General features: G+C 41.4%; 2 protein-coding genes across 11 annotated transcripts in view; one reads left to right on the forward strand and one right to left on the reverse strand.

The window, feature by feature from the left end:
• Nucleotides 1-5,905, forward strand: part of hdac7a (histone deacetylase 7a) — an 82,802-nt gene extending 76,897 nt beyond the window's left edge. For all 10 annotated transcript variants that reach the window (XM_036212949.1, XM_036212952.1, XM_036212953.1 and 7 more), the window contains 5 exons: nt 2,619-2,737; nt 2,977-3,110; nt 3,198-3,279; nt 3,389-3,527; nt 4,975-5,905. In XM_036212949.1, coding sequence (XP_036068842.1) covers nt 2,619-2,737; nt 2,977-3,110; nt 3,198-3,279; nt 3,389-3,527; nt 4,975-5,017 — 517 coding nt within the window. In that variant the 3' untranslated portion in view covers nt 5,018-5,905. The remainder of the gene's footprint in view (nt 1-2,618; nt 2,738-2,976; nt 3,111-3,197; nt 3,280-3,388; nt 3,528-4,974) is intronic.
• Nucleotides 5,906-13,978: 8,073 nt separating this feature from the next.
• LOC112159552 (twist-related protein 2) lies at nt 13,979-15,422 on the reverse strand. The gene has a single exon (XM_024293698.2). The coding sequence runs from the start codon at nt 14,873-14,875 to the stop codon at nt 14,276-14,278; it is 600 nt and encodes a 199-aa protein (XP_024149466.1). The 5' UTR covers nt 14,876-15,422; the 3' UTR covers nt 13,979-14,275.
• Between the last annotated feature and the right edge of the window lie 2,543 nt (nt 15,423-17,965).

Raw genomic sequence — 17,965 nt, forward strand, 5'->3', positions numbered from 1 at the left:
AATGTCATGTTTTATTTGTTATAAAGCAGCAATAAAACTTACCGAGTGTATTTATAGGTAAATGAAATCCTTTCTTAGGATAAATAACACAAAAGGATCAAACTGTGGAATTTACCGGAGGATGCTGTTTCTTTAAACTCCTAATGAGGAAAAGTTTCCTTCAGAAAGAGCATTTTGCTTTCAAACGCCTTCGCAGACTCCTGAACGCTGTACGCCAGCGCCACAATTAACCGCTCTGAAACGCGCAACAGTCCTCATAAAAACGTGAGGGGGTGGCGCCCCGATGGGAGGGAGTTTATGGATAAAGGTTTGAGTGTGCTGAAGTTTTGGAGTGGGTGCTTTGTTTCATTTTCACCTTATCCTTCACTCTCACCCTCTAACACCGCCCCCCCAAGCATCAACCAACCAGCGCGGACGCCCGCTCACTTCCTGTCCTCCGGTCATTGATCTTTAATAAGCGTCCCCTTCTCTTCTCCACCTTCCTCCTTTCCCTCTCATCTTTCCATTAGCTCGTCGGTAGTTCTGTTCTCTGGGGGTTTGTGGCGTTTTAGTGGGTCTGCGGGGGGTGGAGTTGGGTTTGTGGTCAACTGTTTTCCTGTGAGGGGGGGTGGAGAGAGACATGGCGTGATTGATTTTCCTTGTTTAATTGATCGAGTTTTTGTATGTTTTGCTAAAAGAACACAATTCCGTTCCGTTTTGTGTCTTTATTGCGTGCTGATTCTGTAGATGTTTGTGCGTTTCATCCTGGTGTTCGTCCGCATTCGCTCATGACAGCAGTATGCGTTTGTGGAGGGGGGGCAGGGCAGGGCTTCAGGCGGGATAATGAAGCTAAATGGATCCCAGATGGACTTCTTTTCCTCCTTTCTCCGTCCTCAATGACGTGAAGAGAGTGACAGGCTTCTAATGGGAAGCAGACTCTGGGGCTGCAGCTTTGAACTTCGCCGACGGCGGCGAGCCATGCGGCGAACCCCTCTCCACCGCTGGACAGTGCCGCTTTCCTCCCAACAACGACGACGGTGTTGGGGAAATCAACAAAGAGCCGACGGCAGAGGCGCTTCTTTGAGCAAACTTCACTCGCAAACGAGAAACAAAAGTTCTTTGCCTCACTTGTGGAGTCATGACTTCTTTAGATCATAGGGGAGCCCGCTCAGTTAAGAGAAACTCTGATAGATTTCAAATATGTTTGTGAATAAATCAAGTTAAAAGTGAAGTTTCAGCGATTATCTTTTTAACAGAGGCAGCTGGTCAAATTATAAGATGTTTACGTGCAATTAACTGATTAGCTTTAACCTTTTACGGGTAATTGTCTGTGGCACTGTTTCCAATCAAAGGGTCACTTTGATATTGAATGGTGGCCTGTCATCAGCAGGTTTTCTAATCTCCTGTAAAGCTACCTTCACACCAAGAATGTGATGCACGTTCAAGAACGCGTCAAGCTGGCATTATGGAACTCACTTTTAGCATATGGGTTGTTTTGGCTAATTTAGGCCTTTTTTCAGTTTTTTCATGCTGTTTTGGAGCTAAAATTCACCTACGTTGTCGGTGTTTTGGCTAATTTAGGTTTTTTTTAAATGTTTTTTAAGCCTATTTTGGTGTTAGGCTAACATTTACATGCTGCCTGTCTTTGCTATTTTTTTTAGGTTTTTGTTTTTTGTTTTTAAGGCTAATTTGGCATTTAGCTAAAATTTTAACTGGCTGTCACTTTAGCATTTTCAGCTATGAGCTTCAGTGTTTTCGGCTATCAGCACCAGCATCTTCAGTGGCCAAATTCAGCCTACAGCATTCACAGTAGCATTCTCACAGGTAATGCTATATATCTGTAGTTCATAATTATGTTAAAAGTTAAAGTTTTAAAGTTTTAAAAATGTACTTTTAGTGTTCAATAAATGTTTATTTTATAGAATTCCATTTGGGCACAAACTACAATTATTCATTTCTCCTTCATGATCCACTTTCAAATAATTGGTACTTCCGTGAATAAAAAGAGACTTCACCCCGTACCTCACTACCAAATCCATCCGTTCAACTTTCAATGTGCGATCGCTGACCACGCCCCCACCAACGTAAAAACTTGCATAGCTACACGTGAATGTGAGAGCTCTGATCCGGGAAGCTCTAAATGTGCATTTAAGAGGTTTTTTCATGGGAAGTAGTTGCGTAAATCTACGTTTCTGAGCACATTCTGTGCATTTCAGCTAAAACTCCTGAGTCTGGTGCTGATCTAGAAGAACCCGGCTGGAGACAGCTACATGGAGCCCAGACGTTTACAGACTTGAAAAACCTTCATGTTTATCTCAAACGTTGACTTTATTTTGAGAAATTTTAACAAGTAATTCCAGCTTAAATTTAATATTTTTCTGTGCCTCGAGATCTGGTTTTCTTATTTCAAAATAAAATTATTTCTTATTTTGAAGCACTTTTAGACAAAATGCCTTTTCGGAGTTTTGAATGTTTCTTATTTTCCAAACAAAATTTCCAAACAATTTTTTATGACCTGAAATGTTGGGAGAAAGTCAAAACACAATGAAACACTCGAGTATTTCTTTAGATTGATGTGAATGACCTCTGTTGAAGTGGGCTGGTCTGGGTTTCTTAAGCTGGACTCTTTGTCCCTGCAGGTCTGTGGTGATGCCCATCGCCCAGGAGTTCTCCCCAGATGTGGTTCTGGTGTCGGCCGGGTTTGATGCTGCCGAGGGAAACCCCGCTCCTCTGGGGGGGTACAAGGTTTCCGCCAAATGTAAGCACGACTGTCAGACTGTAAAAACGCCAAAACCTCAGAGCTTCAGTTCATGGCCCAGATTGTTACCATTACAGGGTTTGTGTCTCACCTCATCAGTCATGTCATTTTAATAAATGAGCAGATTTGTTGCTGAGGGAAGATTCGAGGCAGAACTTTTGGTTGAATTTGCTCTGTTTGAGATGCCTAACCTGCATGGGTTTAGTTTAATCTGAACGTTTTCTGTCTGTGTGACGCAGGTTTTGGTTTCCTGACCCATCAGCTGATGTCTCTGGCCGGCGGGCGTCTGATTTTAGCTCTGGAGGGGGGGCACGACCTCACAGCTATCTGTGATGCATCTGAAGCCTGTGTTGGTGCTTTGCTGGGCATGCAGGTGAGGCATTCTGGGTAATAAGTGAATGGCAAAATAAGAATTTGAACTGAAATGGATGTTTTTTTTTCTTGGTGAACCTTTTTCTAGGATCCAATGCCTGAAGATGCTCTGCTCCAAAAACCCAACGCCAACGCAGTCCGGTCCCTCCAGACTGTCATACAGATACAAAGTGAGCTGCAGGGATAGAGTTGTTAAAGTCAAATGGGTTTCTTTGCCTATTGTTGGTCCTGGATGTGGACAGACTGCCATTTGCCCTCTGACTCCTGTTTGTGTCACAGGTCAGTTCTGGCAGAACGTGAAGGCGCACAGTGGAGCGGTGGGACTGTCACAGCTGGCGGCTCAGAGCAGAGACTGCGAGGAAACGGACGCCGTCAACGCTTTGGCGTCCCTCTCAGTGGGAGTCATGTCCAACAAAAGGTAGAGCGTGCATGATAGTCAAAGTCAAGCACAGCTGACTAAAGTTGCACTCACACCGAACGCGATTCGCGCAACAAATTTGCATGCCCCGCCCCTCTGTCGCTGCACGACAAATTCGCTGCCAATGCCTGTCAAAAAACAGTTTGACGCCGTAGCCGTATGTGGGAGGAGCCACCAGCTAATGCATTTAGGATGATTGCTATAAGGAGCGGTGTCTGTGGATATCTCACTTAGAATGTATGAAGACACAGATGATGTTGAGAAATAAATCAGGCTTATTTATTGTAAAGAATTCTACAAAAACATCATAAATACTGTCCTCATGTTTGGGTTTATATGATTATTATTAAAAGATTTTCCCGGTACAAGAGGCTGTCTGCATGACAGCCGCTTCCACTGTGTTTCTGTGTCTCTGTGGCTGAGCTTGAAGGCCGACTGTCTCGTATTCACCTGAGGGGAAAAAATAAAATTAAGAAACCTTTTTCCTTTTTTTTTAATGTCTGGATGAGGCCCAAGCCGTGTCTCTTTTTTCTGCTGGCATATCAAGCAAATGAGCTCCGCTGTGGGAGCGAAAGCCGGCAATCTGTCCAGAAAGTATCCCACCTTCGCCCCAAAGTAGCCGGATGAGCTCTGAGAACCTGTGGCTCCAACAGGTTAAGGAAAAAGATGGAAGTTCAGGACAAAAATGCTCTCTTTGGACTAATATTCTAACCGAAGTTCTCTGAATTCCCCCCTACTCACTATATAATGCGCTTACCATTTTCTAGAGCTGGTCGAATCTACTAATTCCAAAATCAAGTGCACTAGAAACTTCCCAGAAGTCTTTGCGAAAAACTAGCAGGCATCGGTGCTCACTAGATTAGCAAATATAGACCACAATGCTTTGTGCTCAAACCATTTTGAACAAAAAAACATGTTTAAATTTATTTTTTAAATAAACCATGCGCTTTTTCACCATCAGAACATAAATAAACGTCATGAAATGTTTGTATTGATTCGACTTTGACTTTGTGAAATCGGTGACGTCATATCCAGCGTTTAGAAAAAGGTAAAAAAAATAGTGAGCCTTGTGTCCAAATTGCCTTTAAAATCCAGGGGCACTGTATAGCTTTTTAGTAGTTAGGGGTTAGGGAGGAATTTCGGACACAACCTGAGTCACTGAAAACATCACGTGCTCCAAGCTTAGTTCTTGATTGGCAGATGCAAAATGGCAACCTTTCAAAGTTCAGATACTTAAATTTTGGCTGCGCCGCCCCATTCGCGCCTTGTCACTCAAATCGAGTTGCTGGTGGATCTTTGTGCCGTGCCCATCGCTGAAATCGCATCTAATATCGCATCTGTTCCATTGACTTAACATTGAAAATGACAGCCTCCGCCAACCGAATCGTGTTTGGTGTGAATGCACCTTAATGATCCTATTTAAATCTTGGTCTCCGTCTTCCTCCAGCCTCCAGGATGAGCCCATGGAGCATGACAGCAACCCCCTGTAGGACAAGAGCGAACACCTCGCCTCTCTAGACCGTCTGCAGCTCGGGGCGTCCTGCGCCACATGACCAGGACGTTTTTGCCACGGAGCCCCCAGCTCGTAGCCTTCTTCAAACCCTTGTGAACCTGCCGTTTTAGCACCTCCATCTTGGGATCCCCCGGATGAAGCCACCAGCACTGCCTGCAGCTGACAAACCTCCTGAAACCTCACCAACAGCAATACAAGTTCACTTTACCAGACTTCTACCGTCTCCATACTGACACGGGGCAGCCAGGGAGTGGGTGCTTTAGTGTGGAGCTCAGCGACGATTCACCTGTGAACCACCAGCAGATCCAGCCGCCTTAATGTTTGCCTTACCGTACTGACTGAGCCCGGCCTTCCGGGCCGGCAGGCTCTACTTCCTGCTTTATTACAGAGCGGAATCAAGTATTAACCAAACAGGTGAAGCCCGCAGATCACCATGAAGAGGTGTCCACAACACAAAGAAAGAAAGCCAATGACCAAGACTGAAGTCATGACATGCAGCGAAACCACTAAACAAAGACGACAAACGGCAAAAGACAGGAAGCAAAGACACACACTGTGCTTTTGCTGGAAACACAGACGGGACTCAGGTCCTCTCTTGTTCTATTGCACTGTTCATTCCATAATGTGAACCATGATGAATTCCAAAACTCTGGGATAAAAAAAGTTCTTCTTTGTAGAATATTTAATAGTTTCTTTTTTAGAAGATTTGTCTGCTATATTTTTCTCCTCTCTTTGGACCAGAATACTGTAGAGCTGTTTCCTAAGAATGACATCTGCAAAGTAGACTAGATTGAAAGTGTATTCACTGCTGTTCATTGTCTTATTTTGTCTTCATACACATATTAAAACAAAGCATTGAATAATGTACCACTAGTATTGAATACTGTATATAGTTGTTGAAATTGGAGAGTCGAGGCGTGATCATTCCACCCTGGCACCACTGAGGACCATTGAATTGTTATAGCAGTACTGTTAATGCACTTCCTGAACAGCACCATAGAAAATGGCCTTAACCCTTTAACACCAGAGCTGCAGTGTTTATGTTGTTTAATATACTGTAACCCAACAGCCAAATTCCATGACAGGGGTTTGGGCCGCGGAGGCACTCGCCTTTGACTGCCACCTAAACCGCAATTAACCGGCCCCTTCTGAGCTCTCCTATAGGTGGTGGGCCCACTGGAGAGCGATCCCACGTTGCTCCTTCGGGCTTGACCCGTCTGTAGGAAGAGCCCCTGTCAGCAGGTGCTCGCCTACAAGCCCCAAACCCAGGCCTGGCTCCAGGGTGGAACCCCAGTGATGCCAATCCAGGTGACACAATGGAATCTTTGATTGAACTTCTCATAAAGGGGTTCTGAACCACTCTTGTCTGGCTTGTCACCCAGGACCTGTCTGCCATGGGACACCCTACCAGGGCCAGAAGCCCCGAAAGCATAGGTCCTGAGATCACTCGAGCACTCAAACCCCTCTACCACGATAAGGTTGCGATTCAAGGAAAAAGGTAGTTAGCCCTCTCCGGGTGGGTGGAGTGCTCCTGCCTCAGGTGGAGGAGTTTAAATATCTTGGGGTCTTGTTCACGAGTGAGGGAAGATCGGACCGTGAGATCGACAGGCGGATTGGAGCGGCGTCCGTCGTTATACGGTTGCTGTACTGGACCGTTGTGGTGAAAAGAGAGCCGAGCCGGAAAGCAAAGCTCTCGATTTACCGGTCGATCTTTGTTCCAGTACTCACCTATGGTCATGAGCTTTGGGTCGTGACTGAAAGAACGAGATTCCGACTACAAGCGGCTGAAATTAGTTTTCTCCGGAGGGTGTCTGGGCGCTCCCTTAGAGATAGGGTGAGGAGCTCCGTCACCCGGAGAGAGCTCGGATTAGAGCTGCTTCTCCTCCGCATCCAGAAGAGCCAGTTGAGGTGGTTCGGGCATATGATGCGGATGCCTCCTGGACACCTCCCTGGAGAGGTGTTCCGGGCATGTCCCACTGGGCGGAGGCCCCGGGGAAGACCCAGGACACGCTGGAGAGACTATGTTTCTCGGCTTGCCTGGGAACGCCTCGGGGTCCCCCCAGAGGAACAGGAGGAAGTGGCCGGGGAGAGGGAAGTCTGGGCATCTTTGCTTAGACTGCTGCCCCCGCGACCCGGTCCCGGATGAGCAGTAGAAGATCAATTATTGTCTTAACGGTTGAAAAGTTACAGTGTGTTAAAGATTTTATGTTTTAGCGTCACAGGCGACGCCTCAGGTGTTTAAGGGTTAACCTGCCTGCTCTTAGCACTGGGACTGTGTTGAAGCAACACAAAAAGACAGGTATGGACTCACTGCTCTGCAAAGACAACAATCGAACCTGTGGATTTAGGCGAGTGTCACATATGCAGTCTTTTATATACTGTTTGTTCGTCAGTACAACGACCTGCTCTGGTCTGAATGTTTTCGTCTTAAAGTTGGCTGAATACAGAGCCACATGTTTGTTTGTTTGTTTGTTTGTTGGAAGTTTGTTGATTACCCGCCTGGACAACACTGTGCTGTGTACAGTAAAGTGCCTGTACATGCTGGGCATTCCAAAAAGTCACAAAAAGTTGTCACTTTGGAGGTGATTGTGGAGCAATTGTAGATCTTTTTGTTTTTAGCGTGCTGTGTGGACCCGTTTAGGTTCTAGGATGAGCAGTTCTAACGTTTCTTAAGTCTGAGACGCGAATTAACAAACTCTTTTGATTTGAACACTAAGCTGTCCTGAAACTGTACTCAGCAAATTTGCTAGGTGGAGAAAATCGACATCTGAGATTTTTTTTTCCACCTGTGATTTGGAAGTGTTATCATTCCGGTTAAAGAGGAGCATTTTGAGGAACAGAGTTGGTTGGTTGGCAGACGAACGCGATGTTTAGAAAGGAAAATCCGCTGCAGAGCCGGCGAGTTCTGGCGACTACACCAACGTTTTATGCATAAACGTCTGTCCAAAACTGTAAATGATGTCTGTATAATGTTCCAAGTGGCTGTTTTGGTGTCTTATGTGGAGGCCAGTCCTGCCTCCTCTCTCCCCTTTATTACTGATGTAAATAGAAAGAAGACCAAAATACACGTCACGCGTGTGCCTTGATGCATTCAGTAGCAGGTGTATTGGTAAATTTTCATTAACTGGATATGCAATAACTCTGTATCTCATTCTGTTCTTCCCTTCTTTCTTGTATTTTTCCTTTAACATTTCCTATCATGTGTATGTATAGAAAGATTGACTATTTTATACTTTTTTTGCCCTTTCTTCTTGATTAAAAAAAAATTCTACTATAAGCAGATTTTCTCGGCTTTGCGTCTTTGACTTTGCTGATATCCTTTTAAATGTTTTAGTATTAAGGAAATGCAGACAAATAACTTGATGATATAAAAATCTAATTTTATTCAATTTAAAATCTATAGAAATATTTTATTTGTTTGAAAATAAAAAGTCCAATATTCTTTATCCTAAAAGCCAAGTTTTTAGCAAATTCATTTGGCACTTTTTTAATGCACACTTATGAATTGGTACAATTTTTTAAATTAATTTTATTTCATTTAGTAGTGATACATGACATTGAAATAATACTAAATAAACATAAAACGGTTAATAAATGAAAAAGAGCAAAAAGAAGAAAACTTATATTATCTGGGCTTATTGCTAAATCAGTTAAATTAAATAAAAATATATCAAACAAAGAAATTGAAAATTATATTTTACATAAATATTAATGCATATAAACAAAATTACATACACAGTTGTCTACACAAACCCTCATTTAATTCTATTTACCTACACTAGGTTCTGTGACATTAACAACATAAGTTTTAGGAAATCATTTTTCTACATATTATATGTAATATTTGTTTAACATATCCCTCTTAATAACACTTTTAAAGGCAGCAATTGTTTTTCGTATTTTTGATTTCCTTGTCCAGTTTATTCCACATGTTAGGACCGTATACTGAAATAGATCTCTCCAACACCTTTGTTCTAAATCTTGCTTTTTTTATAGTTCATGTCCTTTTAAGTCAGTATGACTTCTTAAAAGTCTTCAGGAGACATTATCCACAATGCTATAAACACGTAAATACCAGAGAAGTGAAACACATTTTGAAATTCCTTCTTTAGTATTAGTTTTTGTTTTCTTTGGTCAAATACTAAAACAGTGAAAAAAATCCAAAACCGATTTGTTCTGATTTGAGTTCTTAATGCAGATGTGTAACAGGTCGACTTTTACAAAATAAAACATGCAATTAGAAAAGCAAACTGCAGTTAGATGATTATTTCTCTATAACTTGAGGGAAATTAGGTTTAAAAGCATTTTCTTAAAATACAATCATTCTTATGATCATCTACAAAAAGTTTCAAATAAACACAATTACATTTTTTTATTTATATATTCTGGTTAGTTTTCAGTTCATCTTAAACAACTGCTTGGAAATGTGAGATAGATAGATAGATAGATAGATAGGTAGATAGGTAGGTAGGTAGGTAGGTAGGTAGGTAGATAGGTAGATAGATTGATATTATATAATATAATCTATATTCACATGGAATTTTCTGTTATGGCATGATTTTATGTCTAGAGTGTGAATACAACATGTAAAAAAGGTAGTCTTTCAAACTAAAAATACAGAAAACTGAGTTTTAGACATTAGGTCCCAAAGGGCCGAAAATAAACGTTTTAAATGTACAATTTTGCGTGTGATTTCATATTATGATTATTTTTCAGATAATAAGAGGCTGCCAAATACTGTAACTGGGGAAAAAGTCGATTAATTGTGATTCATTTTTTCAGATTTGCAATTAATTTGCTAATTTTATCTAGCTAAATAGTTTAATTAGATCATTTGCTTGGCCCTAATATATACATATGTATGTATATATGTAAAAGTTGACGCGTTAACGCACACAATTAATAAGTCATGATGAATGTGTTAATATTTATTAACAACCTCAAACTTTCTGCTGTGCAGCTGTGAGATCAGTGTAATAAAACTCAGTCTAAAATAAACTTTGAGCTTTTTTATATTCTCTGATTGTAATTTTATTAAATTAAAGAGATAATATGGCATTTATTTGTAGTTTTTGGACAAAAGCAATGTTTTATTTTAATAAACAAGGCAAGTCCATCCTAATTCAGCAGCAGAGCACCCCCTATGGGGGGCCAGGGGAGAGGGGGCGGAGTGAAACAGAACTGTCTGCTGTGAGAAAGAGGAAACCCACCATTATTTTGTTTTGGGATGGGGACCGCCATGAATTTTCCACAATAACAAGCATCAGCATTGCATAAAAATGCGGAAACTCTGCGGTCCACCGCGAATGTGTCGCCCCTGTGATTTCATATTGTGATTCTTTGATAAAAGTGGAATGCAAATATTTTGACAAAAAAATGAACAGCGATTAATGGTGATTCATTTTTTTTCCAGGTTTGCGATTAATTCTATTTTTTTTTTTTTTGTTTTGTACTGATTTCCGTCCCTAATACATATATATATATAGAGAGAGAGAGAGAGAGAGACCCTAGAGTTGGCTATATACTGTATATATATAAGATGAAACTATGACTTTAACATATTAAATTCTGGTTTGCAAAACAGACAAAGGTTTGAATTTTTGCATCGATTGTTAACACTCTGGTTTATTGAAAACATTAAATTTGATTTACTTATCAGTTTAATGACTTTCATGGATTAAATGCTTCAAATTAAAACTGAAAAAACTTTTTAAAAACCTGAAGATAATTGCCGCCTGAGGAAGTGTGGTAAAAAACTGGAACACAAACCCCAAACAGGCTGTAAATGTTTCAGAGACGCTTTATTGCAGATTAACTAGTTCTTCTGGAGGAATTAACTGTTCCTGACTGACCAGGCGAAAGCGCACAGACCTCGTTAAAGCCGGGAAGGAGGAGGAGAGCAATGGAGACACTTTAACAAGAGAGACGGGAGACGGAGCGGCTGGAGAGGCTGAGGGAAGCTCTGCACCCTCACCACATTATTTTATTTTGTGGATAGAATGTTAACTTTTGAAAATATCCATCTGTCTGTGTCACAACTAATTCCCTCCTTTCTTGTAGTAACACAGGGGTGTTAAACTCAATCGTAGAATTATAAACTAGATATATAACATTACCTGCAATAATGCTAGTGTGAATGCTGTAAGCTGAATTTGGCCGCTGAAAACGCTGAAGCTGATAGCTCACAAAAATTTTAGCTAAATGCCAAATTAGCCAAAAAAACTAAAAGAAGAAAAAAACCTAAATTAGCCAAAACAGCTAGCGTGTAAATAATATCCAAGCTCCAAAACAGCCTAAAAAATCTTAGTAAATGCAAAATAGTCCAAAAATCTAGCAGAACGCCAATTTTTAAAACCTTAAAACTGCAACTTTTTAACATAATTATGAATAATAAAAATGCATGAATATTATTCCAAAATAAATCAATTTAAACCTTAATTAACTTTCGATATTTTACTCACCATAAAAATATATTTTGTCAAAATTATCCAAGTTAGAAATGAGCGCAAGATAACATCTGGTCATTAATAACAATAAAATTAAATGATCTGGAGGGCCAGATCCGGCCCCTGGGCCTTGACTTTAACACGCGTTGTATAATGTTTTCTAAACCCCTTATACACCCTAATACTGCTTCTTACACATTTGCATCACTTTGATCAAACTCCAAAAAAAAAACTTTATTCTGCCGCTGAAGAGACATGAAAGACAGAAATGCAACCTTGTGGAAACATAAGTGAACTCGATTTTACACATAAAATGTCATTTTTTCTGCATCTGAGAATCACAGACACAAAAAAGGAAAAGACAATCAAACATGAATAAGTGTAGCCTTTGTGACTCTTGACATCCTTTTTTTTCTGTCTGTTTTGGCCCAAAATGGAATTCTTGTGAAATGTCAAGTGTCTCCTAACATCAGAGCAGTAAAGCCTGTGCTGACTGTAGAGCTGGCTAAAGCAGTTCATAAGTCTTCATGAGAGCTGGAAACATGAACTGCCTCCTCAGGACAGTCTAATGATAGGCTGCTGCATGCTGTGCATGATGGTAATGAAAGAAAAAAGATGATTTGTTTTGGAAGGAGTGGTTGAAACCACGCAGGTCACCAGACCTCCACAGAGTGGGGTACTATTTAGTAATTTTGGGGAATAAAACAACACAAAGAGTTTGGGGGAGGAAATGGTGCCATGTGCATTGCTACACCTATGAATGTGTGCATAAATCCGCTCACACCTCCTCCATCAGTCCCGGTGGTTTATGGGAGCCCAGCGGGGAGCCACATCAGCCTGGCCTTTGATGATGACACGCGTGATTCATGGCTTTTGGAGACCATTTGTTTTCATTACGCCTCCTCTCTGTAGTCGCAGTTTTCGTGCAACACAAGCGAAGTTTGGCCAGAACGAAGGGAAAATATTTCCAGGAGGAGCAGCTCCCCCTCCCCCCCCACACACACACACACACTTTTGGCACCACAATAAACAAAAGAGCCTTTTTTTATTTTTATTTTTTTATAAAGAATGAAGTAGAGCACAGAGATACAACTCCACTGGTACTCATGGATTGTCCCAACTCCAGCTCCAAGTTTCTTCTTTTTTTCATGTTTTCCATAAAACTGCAGGCTGACAGCAGAAACAACGTTAAATAGAAATGTCAACTTTAAAAATGGCTCATAGTGTGCATTAGGGCTGCCACAAACGATGATTTTAATAGTCAACTAATCACCGATTGTTTTTTTCAATTAGTCGACTAATCGGGTCGTGCACACAGTGAATGTAAAGCACACATCTTAACCACCATTAGCTTTAAACTAACTACAAATAAAGACAATTAAGATGATAGTTTATGGATCGTGCAGCCTCTGTCCTTCATTAGTTTCTGTGATTAAAAAAGGATTAAACTAGAAATGTTGCATTACCTGCAATAATGCTAGTGTAAATACTTTTTGCTGAAAGTAATCGCTGAAGATGCTGAAGCTTTTTGCTGAAAATGGTGATGGATTTTACTTTGAATACCTGAAGAGATTTGCTGAAATTGCAAACGCTATTTGCAAAATGTTAAATTTGCTAAAAGAGTGGAAATTTTGTCAAAGAACTATGAAAGAGTGCTGAATTTGACCAAAATGTTTTGGTAAAATTGCTTAAAAATCCCTAATTCATGCCAATTTTGTAAAAAATATTTAGTTTGTTGCTTAAATTTGAGCTAAACTCCAAATCCGCCCAAAAAACCTTAGATGTCAAATTAGCCTAAAAAGCTAGCTCATAGCTTAAATACTAGCTAACCTCCAAAATAGCCTAAAAATCCTCAGTAAACTAAATTAGTCAAAAATGTTAGTCTGTTGCTAAAAGAGAAACTAAACTCTAAATTAGCCACAAAAAACAAACAAACAAACAACCAAAAAAAACAGTAGATAACATTTTAGCCAAAAACATTAGCATGTTAAAAAAATATTTGCTAAACTCCCAAATTTTTGAAAATTACTATACATTTTTTAAAACATAGTCCATGAATATATTTAAAGTCTTGTTGCAAATATATTTAAAGTTTTGAAATTTGAAGAGTTTCTAATTCCTTTCCAATATTTTGCACAATATTTCCAAAACTATAAAGTTAATGAATACCAAAAATAACAAGCAGTAATGTTCTGAACGAGCTGAATGTTTAGATATCAAGATTACTGAAATCACTGAAAGTCTGATTGAGTTTTTACATGCCAAAAAAAGTACAGAAAGGTGCAGGAGAATCACTATAGTGAGAATGCTTACTAAGCAATCACACCGTTAAATGAGGTCAGCATCTGAAATAAGGAACTATTTTCACTAAAGATAAAGATTTGGTCTCACTGACTCAAAGATAAAAAGATAAATATTTTGGTGCTGCACGATCATAACTTTGTTCAACTTTACTACACTCTGTCTCCACATAATAAAAAGTAACGACTAATCAACTATTAAATTAGTTGTCGACTGTTTTAATCTTCAATCAGTTGACTAATCGTGGCAGCCCTAGTGTGCATACTCTGCAGTGACATAATCAGACATGAAGATGAAACCAGTGAAAAGCCTTCTGCCGATCAACCATCATCATCGTTTCCACTCTGACATACCAATATGATGAAACCAACTGCTGGGGGTACAGAACCCCCAAAGGTCCAATTGTTCTACATCTGCAGCCCGTGGATACTAACAATCCAGTGGTGTGTCTCCTAGTACTGCAGCTTGGAAAGGCTCCAACGTGTGGGCTAATGCCCGGCAGACATGCTGGACCAGGCTCCCTCCATCCTCCACACAGAGAAGGCGTAGCTCAGCCTCTCGTGGGCCAGGTAGTTACACCCAGCAAGCTTGGAGTCCATCTGGTCGCTCTGCAGAACTTGGTACAGGAAGTCGATGTAACGAGACGCCAGCTTGAGGGTCTGGATTTTGCTCAGTTTGTCGGACGGCAGCGTTGGGATGATTTTCCGTAACGAGGCAAAGGCCTCGTTGAGAGACTGCGTCCGCTGGCGCTCCCGGATGTTGGCGATGACCCGCTGAGCGTGTGGGTCCTCCAGGGCCAAGAGTCCTCCGGGACTGTTGGCGGGAACGGGCGACGGGGATGGATGCTGAGGGCTTCTTTTGAGCCGTTTTGGAGCAGATGGGCTGTAGGTCTGAAAATCCTCTGAGTCTTTGAGCTGGTCGTCAGCTGAAGAGGTTGTGAGGTGATCCTCTGAGTCCATCTGACGTTTACGTCCAGTGAGCCCCGGGGTTGCTACGACAACGGGACAGGTGTTAGAAAAAGGTTTCCCTTCACTGACAGCCACCCTTTCCTCAGGGTGCTCAGTGCGAGATGCCTGCTCCTTTCTCATACTTTGACACAATATTCTTCGCTTCCACTTCTTTCTGAAGTCCTCCAATCTCCTGTCCTGTTCGTCTTCAGGACGCTCTTCTCTTCTTCTCCATCTAGCCTTCAGTGTGTTGCATCCAAACAACCAGATGAAGTCTTCAGGTTCTGCTTCTCCATCCTCACATTTGAAAAATCCATTCAAGCCTCGTTGTATTTATGCTCCAGGAAACGCATGTGAAAGAACAGCTACATAGACTTTTAAAAGGGAGGCGACTGTGGAGCATTCTGCTGCCCTCCCACCTACTCCTCCCATTGGTTCTTGGTGCTTTTCTTGGACAGCTGAGCTGAAGACAGCAGGAGGAACGTTCACCCAATGGCTGGTCCCATCAAAGCGGCCAGGCGGAGAGAAAGGCTGGAGGAACAGCCAACCAAATCCAGCCGTTGTGACGTTTACTTCTTGTCTTGGAAGTTTATGGCTTCCAGATTTCCTCCAAAGCCATGCAGGAACCCCCCACCTCCCTGAAAAGGAATCTCAGAACTCCTCTTAGTTCTGCTCGATCATCGCCCGCCTTTTAGAACCCAACAATGGAAATGAAATGTTTCAAGTTTTACACCTTTGGTTTTCGTAATCTGCACTGAAATGTGGGTTTAATGTAAACATTCATGAATGAATGAAACTGTGTCCCTGTTGCAAAGACTTTGGGTTTGTTCCAGGCGGAGATCTGGCTCGGTTCTGAGCTCGGACCTGGAGGGAGAAGAGAGCTTGCATTCAGTCAGCGCCGCAGCGCCGCCGTCTGATCTCTGCATTCAGGCAAGAATGAGGCCTGTGAGTCACAAGGAGGCCCGTGGGACGTGTTCAAGCGTTGATCCACCGATCTGCAGCCGCTTCTCTTCTCTGTCTGCTCAGTACTCCTCCGTGACCCACAGCCACACCTCCTCAGAAGAAACGTCTTTTGTTCGAGCTTTGTTTTAGAGCAGTGGAGTTTCTGAGAGACAAGCTCAAAGCGCACTAACGTTGTTTTACTTTGAAAATTGTATTTTTTTAGACCATCAAGGATCCTAATTTTATCTTACTATTATGTATCTGTGTCTCTCTAAGAGGACATGCAAAACATCTCAACTGAAATAAAAAATATATATGATGTAAAACAATAAGAATATCAAATCTGTTGCTGTTAACTTACAGTTGTTGCTATTTAGACAGTATCTTAATGAGACAAAAGTTAAGTTGAACCAAGTTTTAAGTAAAACCCAGCCAGCGACGCTAAGTGGGACCCATTTTATTTGAGAGTGGGCAGAAAATGTGGGGCCTCACAATTTCTGTGGTGGCTCCACCTGTGTTAGCCCACATTGGCTTAAGTAGGGGCACTAAGTGGGAAGCTCGCTACGCTATCCAGCCTCCCAGTGGACGCCATCAACCTCTAATGTAGCAAGCTTCTCTGTATAGGGAGCCCCACTGTTGCAAGATAACAAGCTCCACTGTTGCAAGCTAGCGAGCTTAACTGGTGCAGGCTAGCGACCTCCATAGTATTAAGATAGCGAGCTCCACTGTAGCAAGCTAGCAAGCTCCACTATATTAAGCTAGCAAGCCCCACTGTACCGAGCTTTGCAGAAGAGAGGTAGCAAGTGGACTAGCAAGCTTTGCTCTCCATTGTGCGGCTGACTAGCATAGCTAGTCAACCCACTTAGTGTCCTCTTAAGTCAATGTGGACAAACACAAGTGGGTCCACCACAGAAACTGTGGACAAACCCAATGGGGGACCACATTTTCTGCCACATTTAAACCATATGGGAACCCACCTGTTCTTGCTGGGTGGGAATATATTGACCAGAACTTTCAAAGCTGTATTTATTCAATCAATCAATCAAGCTTTATTTATAAAAGAGCGCTTCTCAAACGTGCTCAGCTCGACGCGCTTTACAATTTAAAACAGAGACAAGCAAATAAATCTATCAATCAATAATAAGAGAGAAACCGAATTCACCCTCTACCCACCCCCCTCCCTCCATTAACAGACACAGACATGTCCCCACAAACAATAAATATTTATAGAAGTAAATAAAAAAAATAAAACTTCGGCTTGGCTCTGCTGTGAAGAACAGTATTTTGGGGATCTATTCATACCAGGAGCCAGCTGAGCCACAGGGACATCACCGCAGTGCCCCTCCGGATTGGGAGAGCAGTGGGATCCACTCAACAAGCTGCAAAGTCAGACCCCGACCACCCCCGAAAGGGCGACAACCGCGGCAACATCCTCAGACAGAACTGGCAACCCCTGGCACAAAGGATCCCCAAAGGAAAAACACTGGGGCATAAAAACTTAAAAGAAAGATAATAACATGTGATACATAATATATCTGCAGAAACACAAAAGAAAAACAACATTTAATGCACAAAGTGAAATAAAATCTGGTGATCTACTGTATCAAAAGCGGCACTAAGATCCAGCAGCTCCAGAACAGAAAGATGTACATTTTTTTTTCCTTCAGGGTTTTCAGAGCTCACAACTCATCCACTAAGTATGACAATTCCTCTGGGTGATAACGCAATCCCACACCATCACAAGCTCACATTATTTTAGTTCATTCTAAGAAATTTATAGGAGAAAAATAAAAAATCGTATCACGTCTCCCCTTTGTGTTTCTTCTTTGATAGAAGAAAAGCAAAAAAGGTATATATATATATATATATATATATATATATATATATGTGTGTGTATGTATGTACGTGTGTGTGGGGTGTGTGTGTGTGTTTGTGTATAAGCTGTGCATAAATTATTCAATTTATTGCAAAAACTGGAAAAAAAAAAGTGAATAATTTTATTTGCCATTTTTACATTTGGTTTATTTAAGTACAAAACCAGCTAATGATATGACACACTTTCCCTGTGTGTGCTTGTGTGAGTGCCCGTTTGTGTACATAGGAGTTTTTATTTTTATCACAAGTAAATATTTTTGACAAAGTTTGTGTGTTTGTTGGACCTCTTAGTGACATGGGCACAGATTCGAATTTGGTGTCACTGTAGTCATCCAGCAGGGGGTGCTGTGCTGCTTCTTTTCACCATCAGAGGGAAGTCCATTTTGGAAAGTTTCTCATCCTGTTCCAGAGTTT

The sequence above is a fragment of the Oryzias melastigma genome, linkage group LG7 (genome assembly GCF_002922805.2).
Source record: "Oryzias melastigma strain HK-1 linkage group LG7, ASM292280v2, whole genome shotgun sequence".
Lineage (NCBI taxonomy): Eukaryota > Metazoa > Chordata > Actinopteri > Beloniformes > Adrianichthyidae > Oryzias > Oryzias melastigma.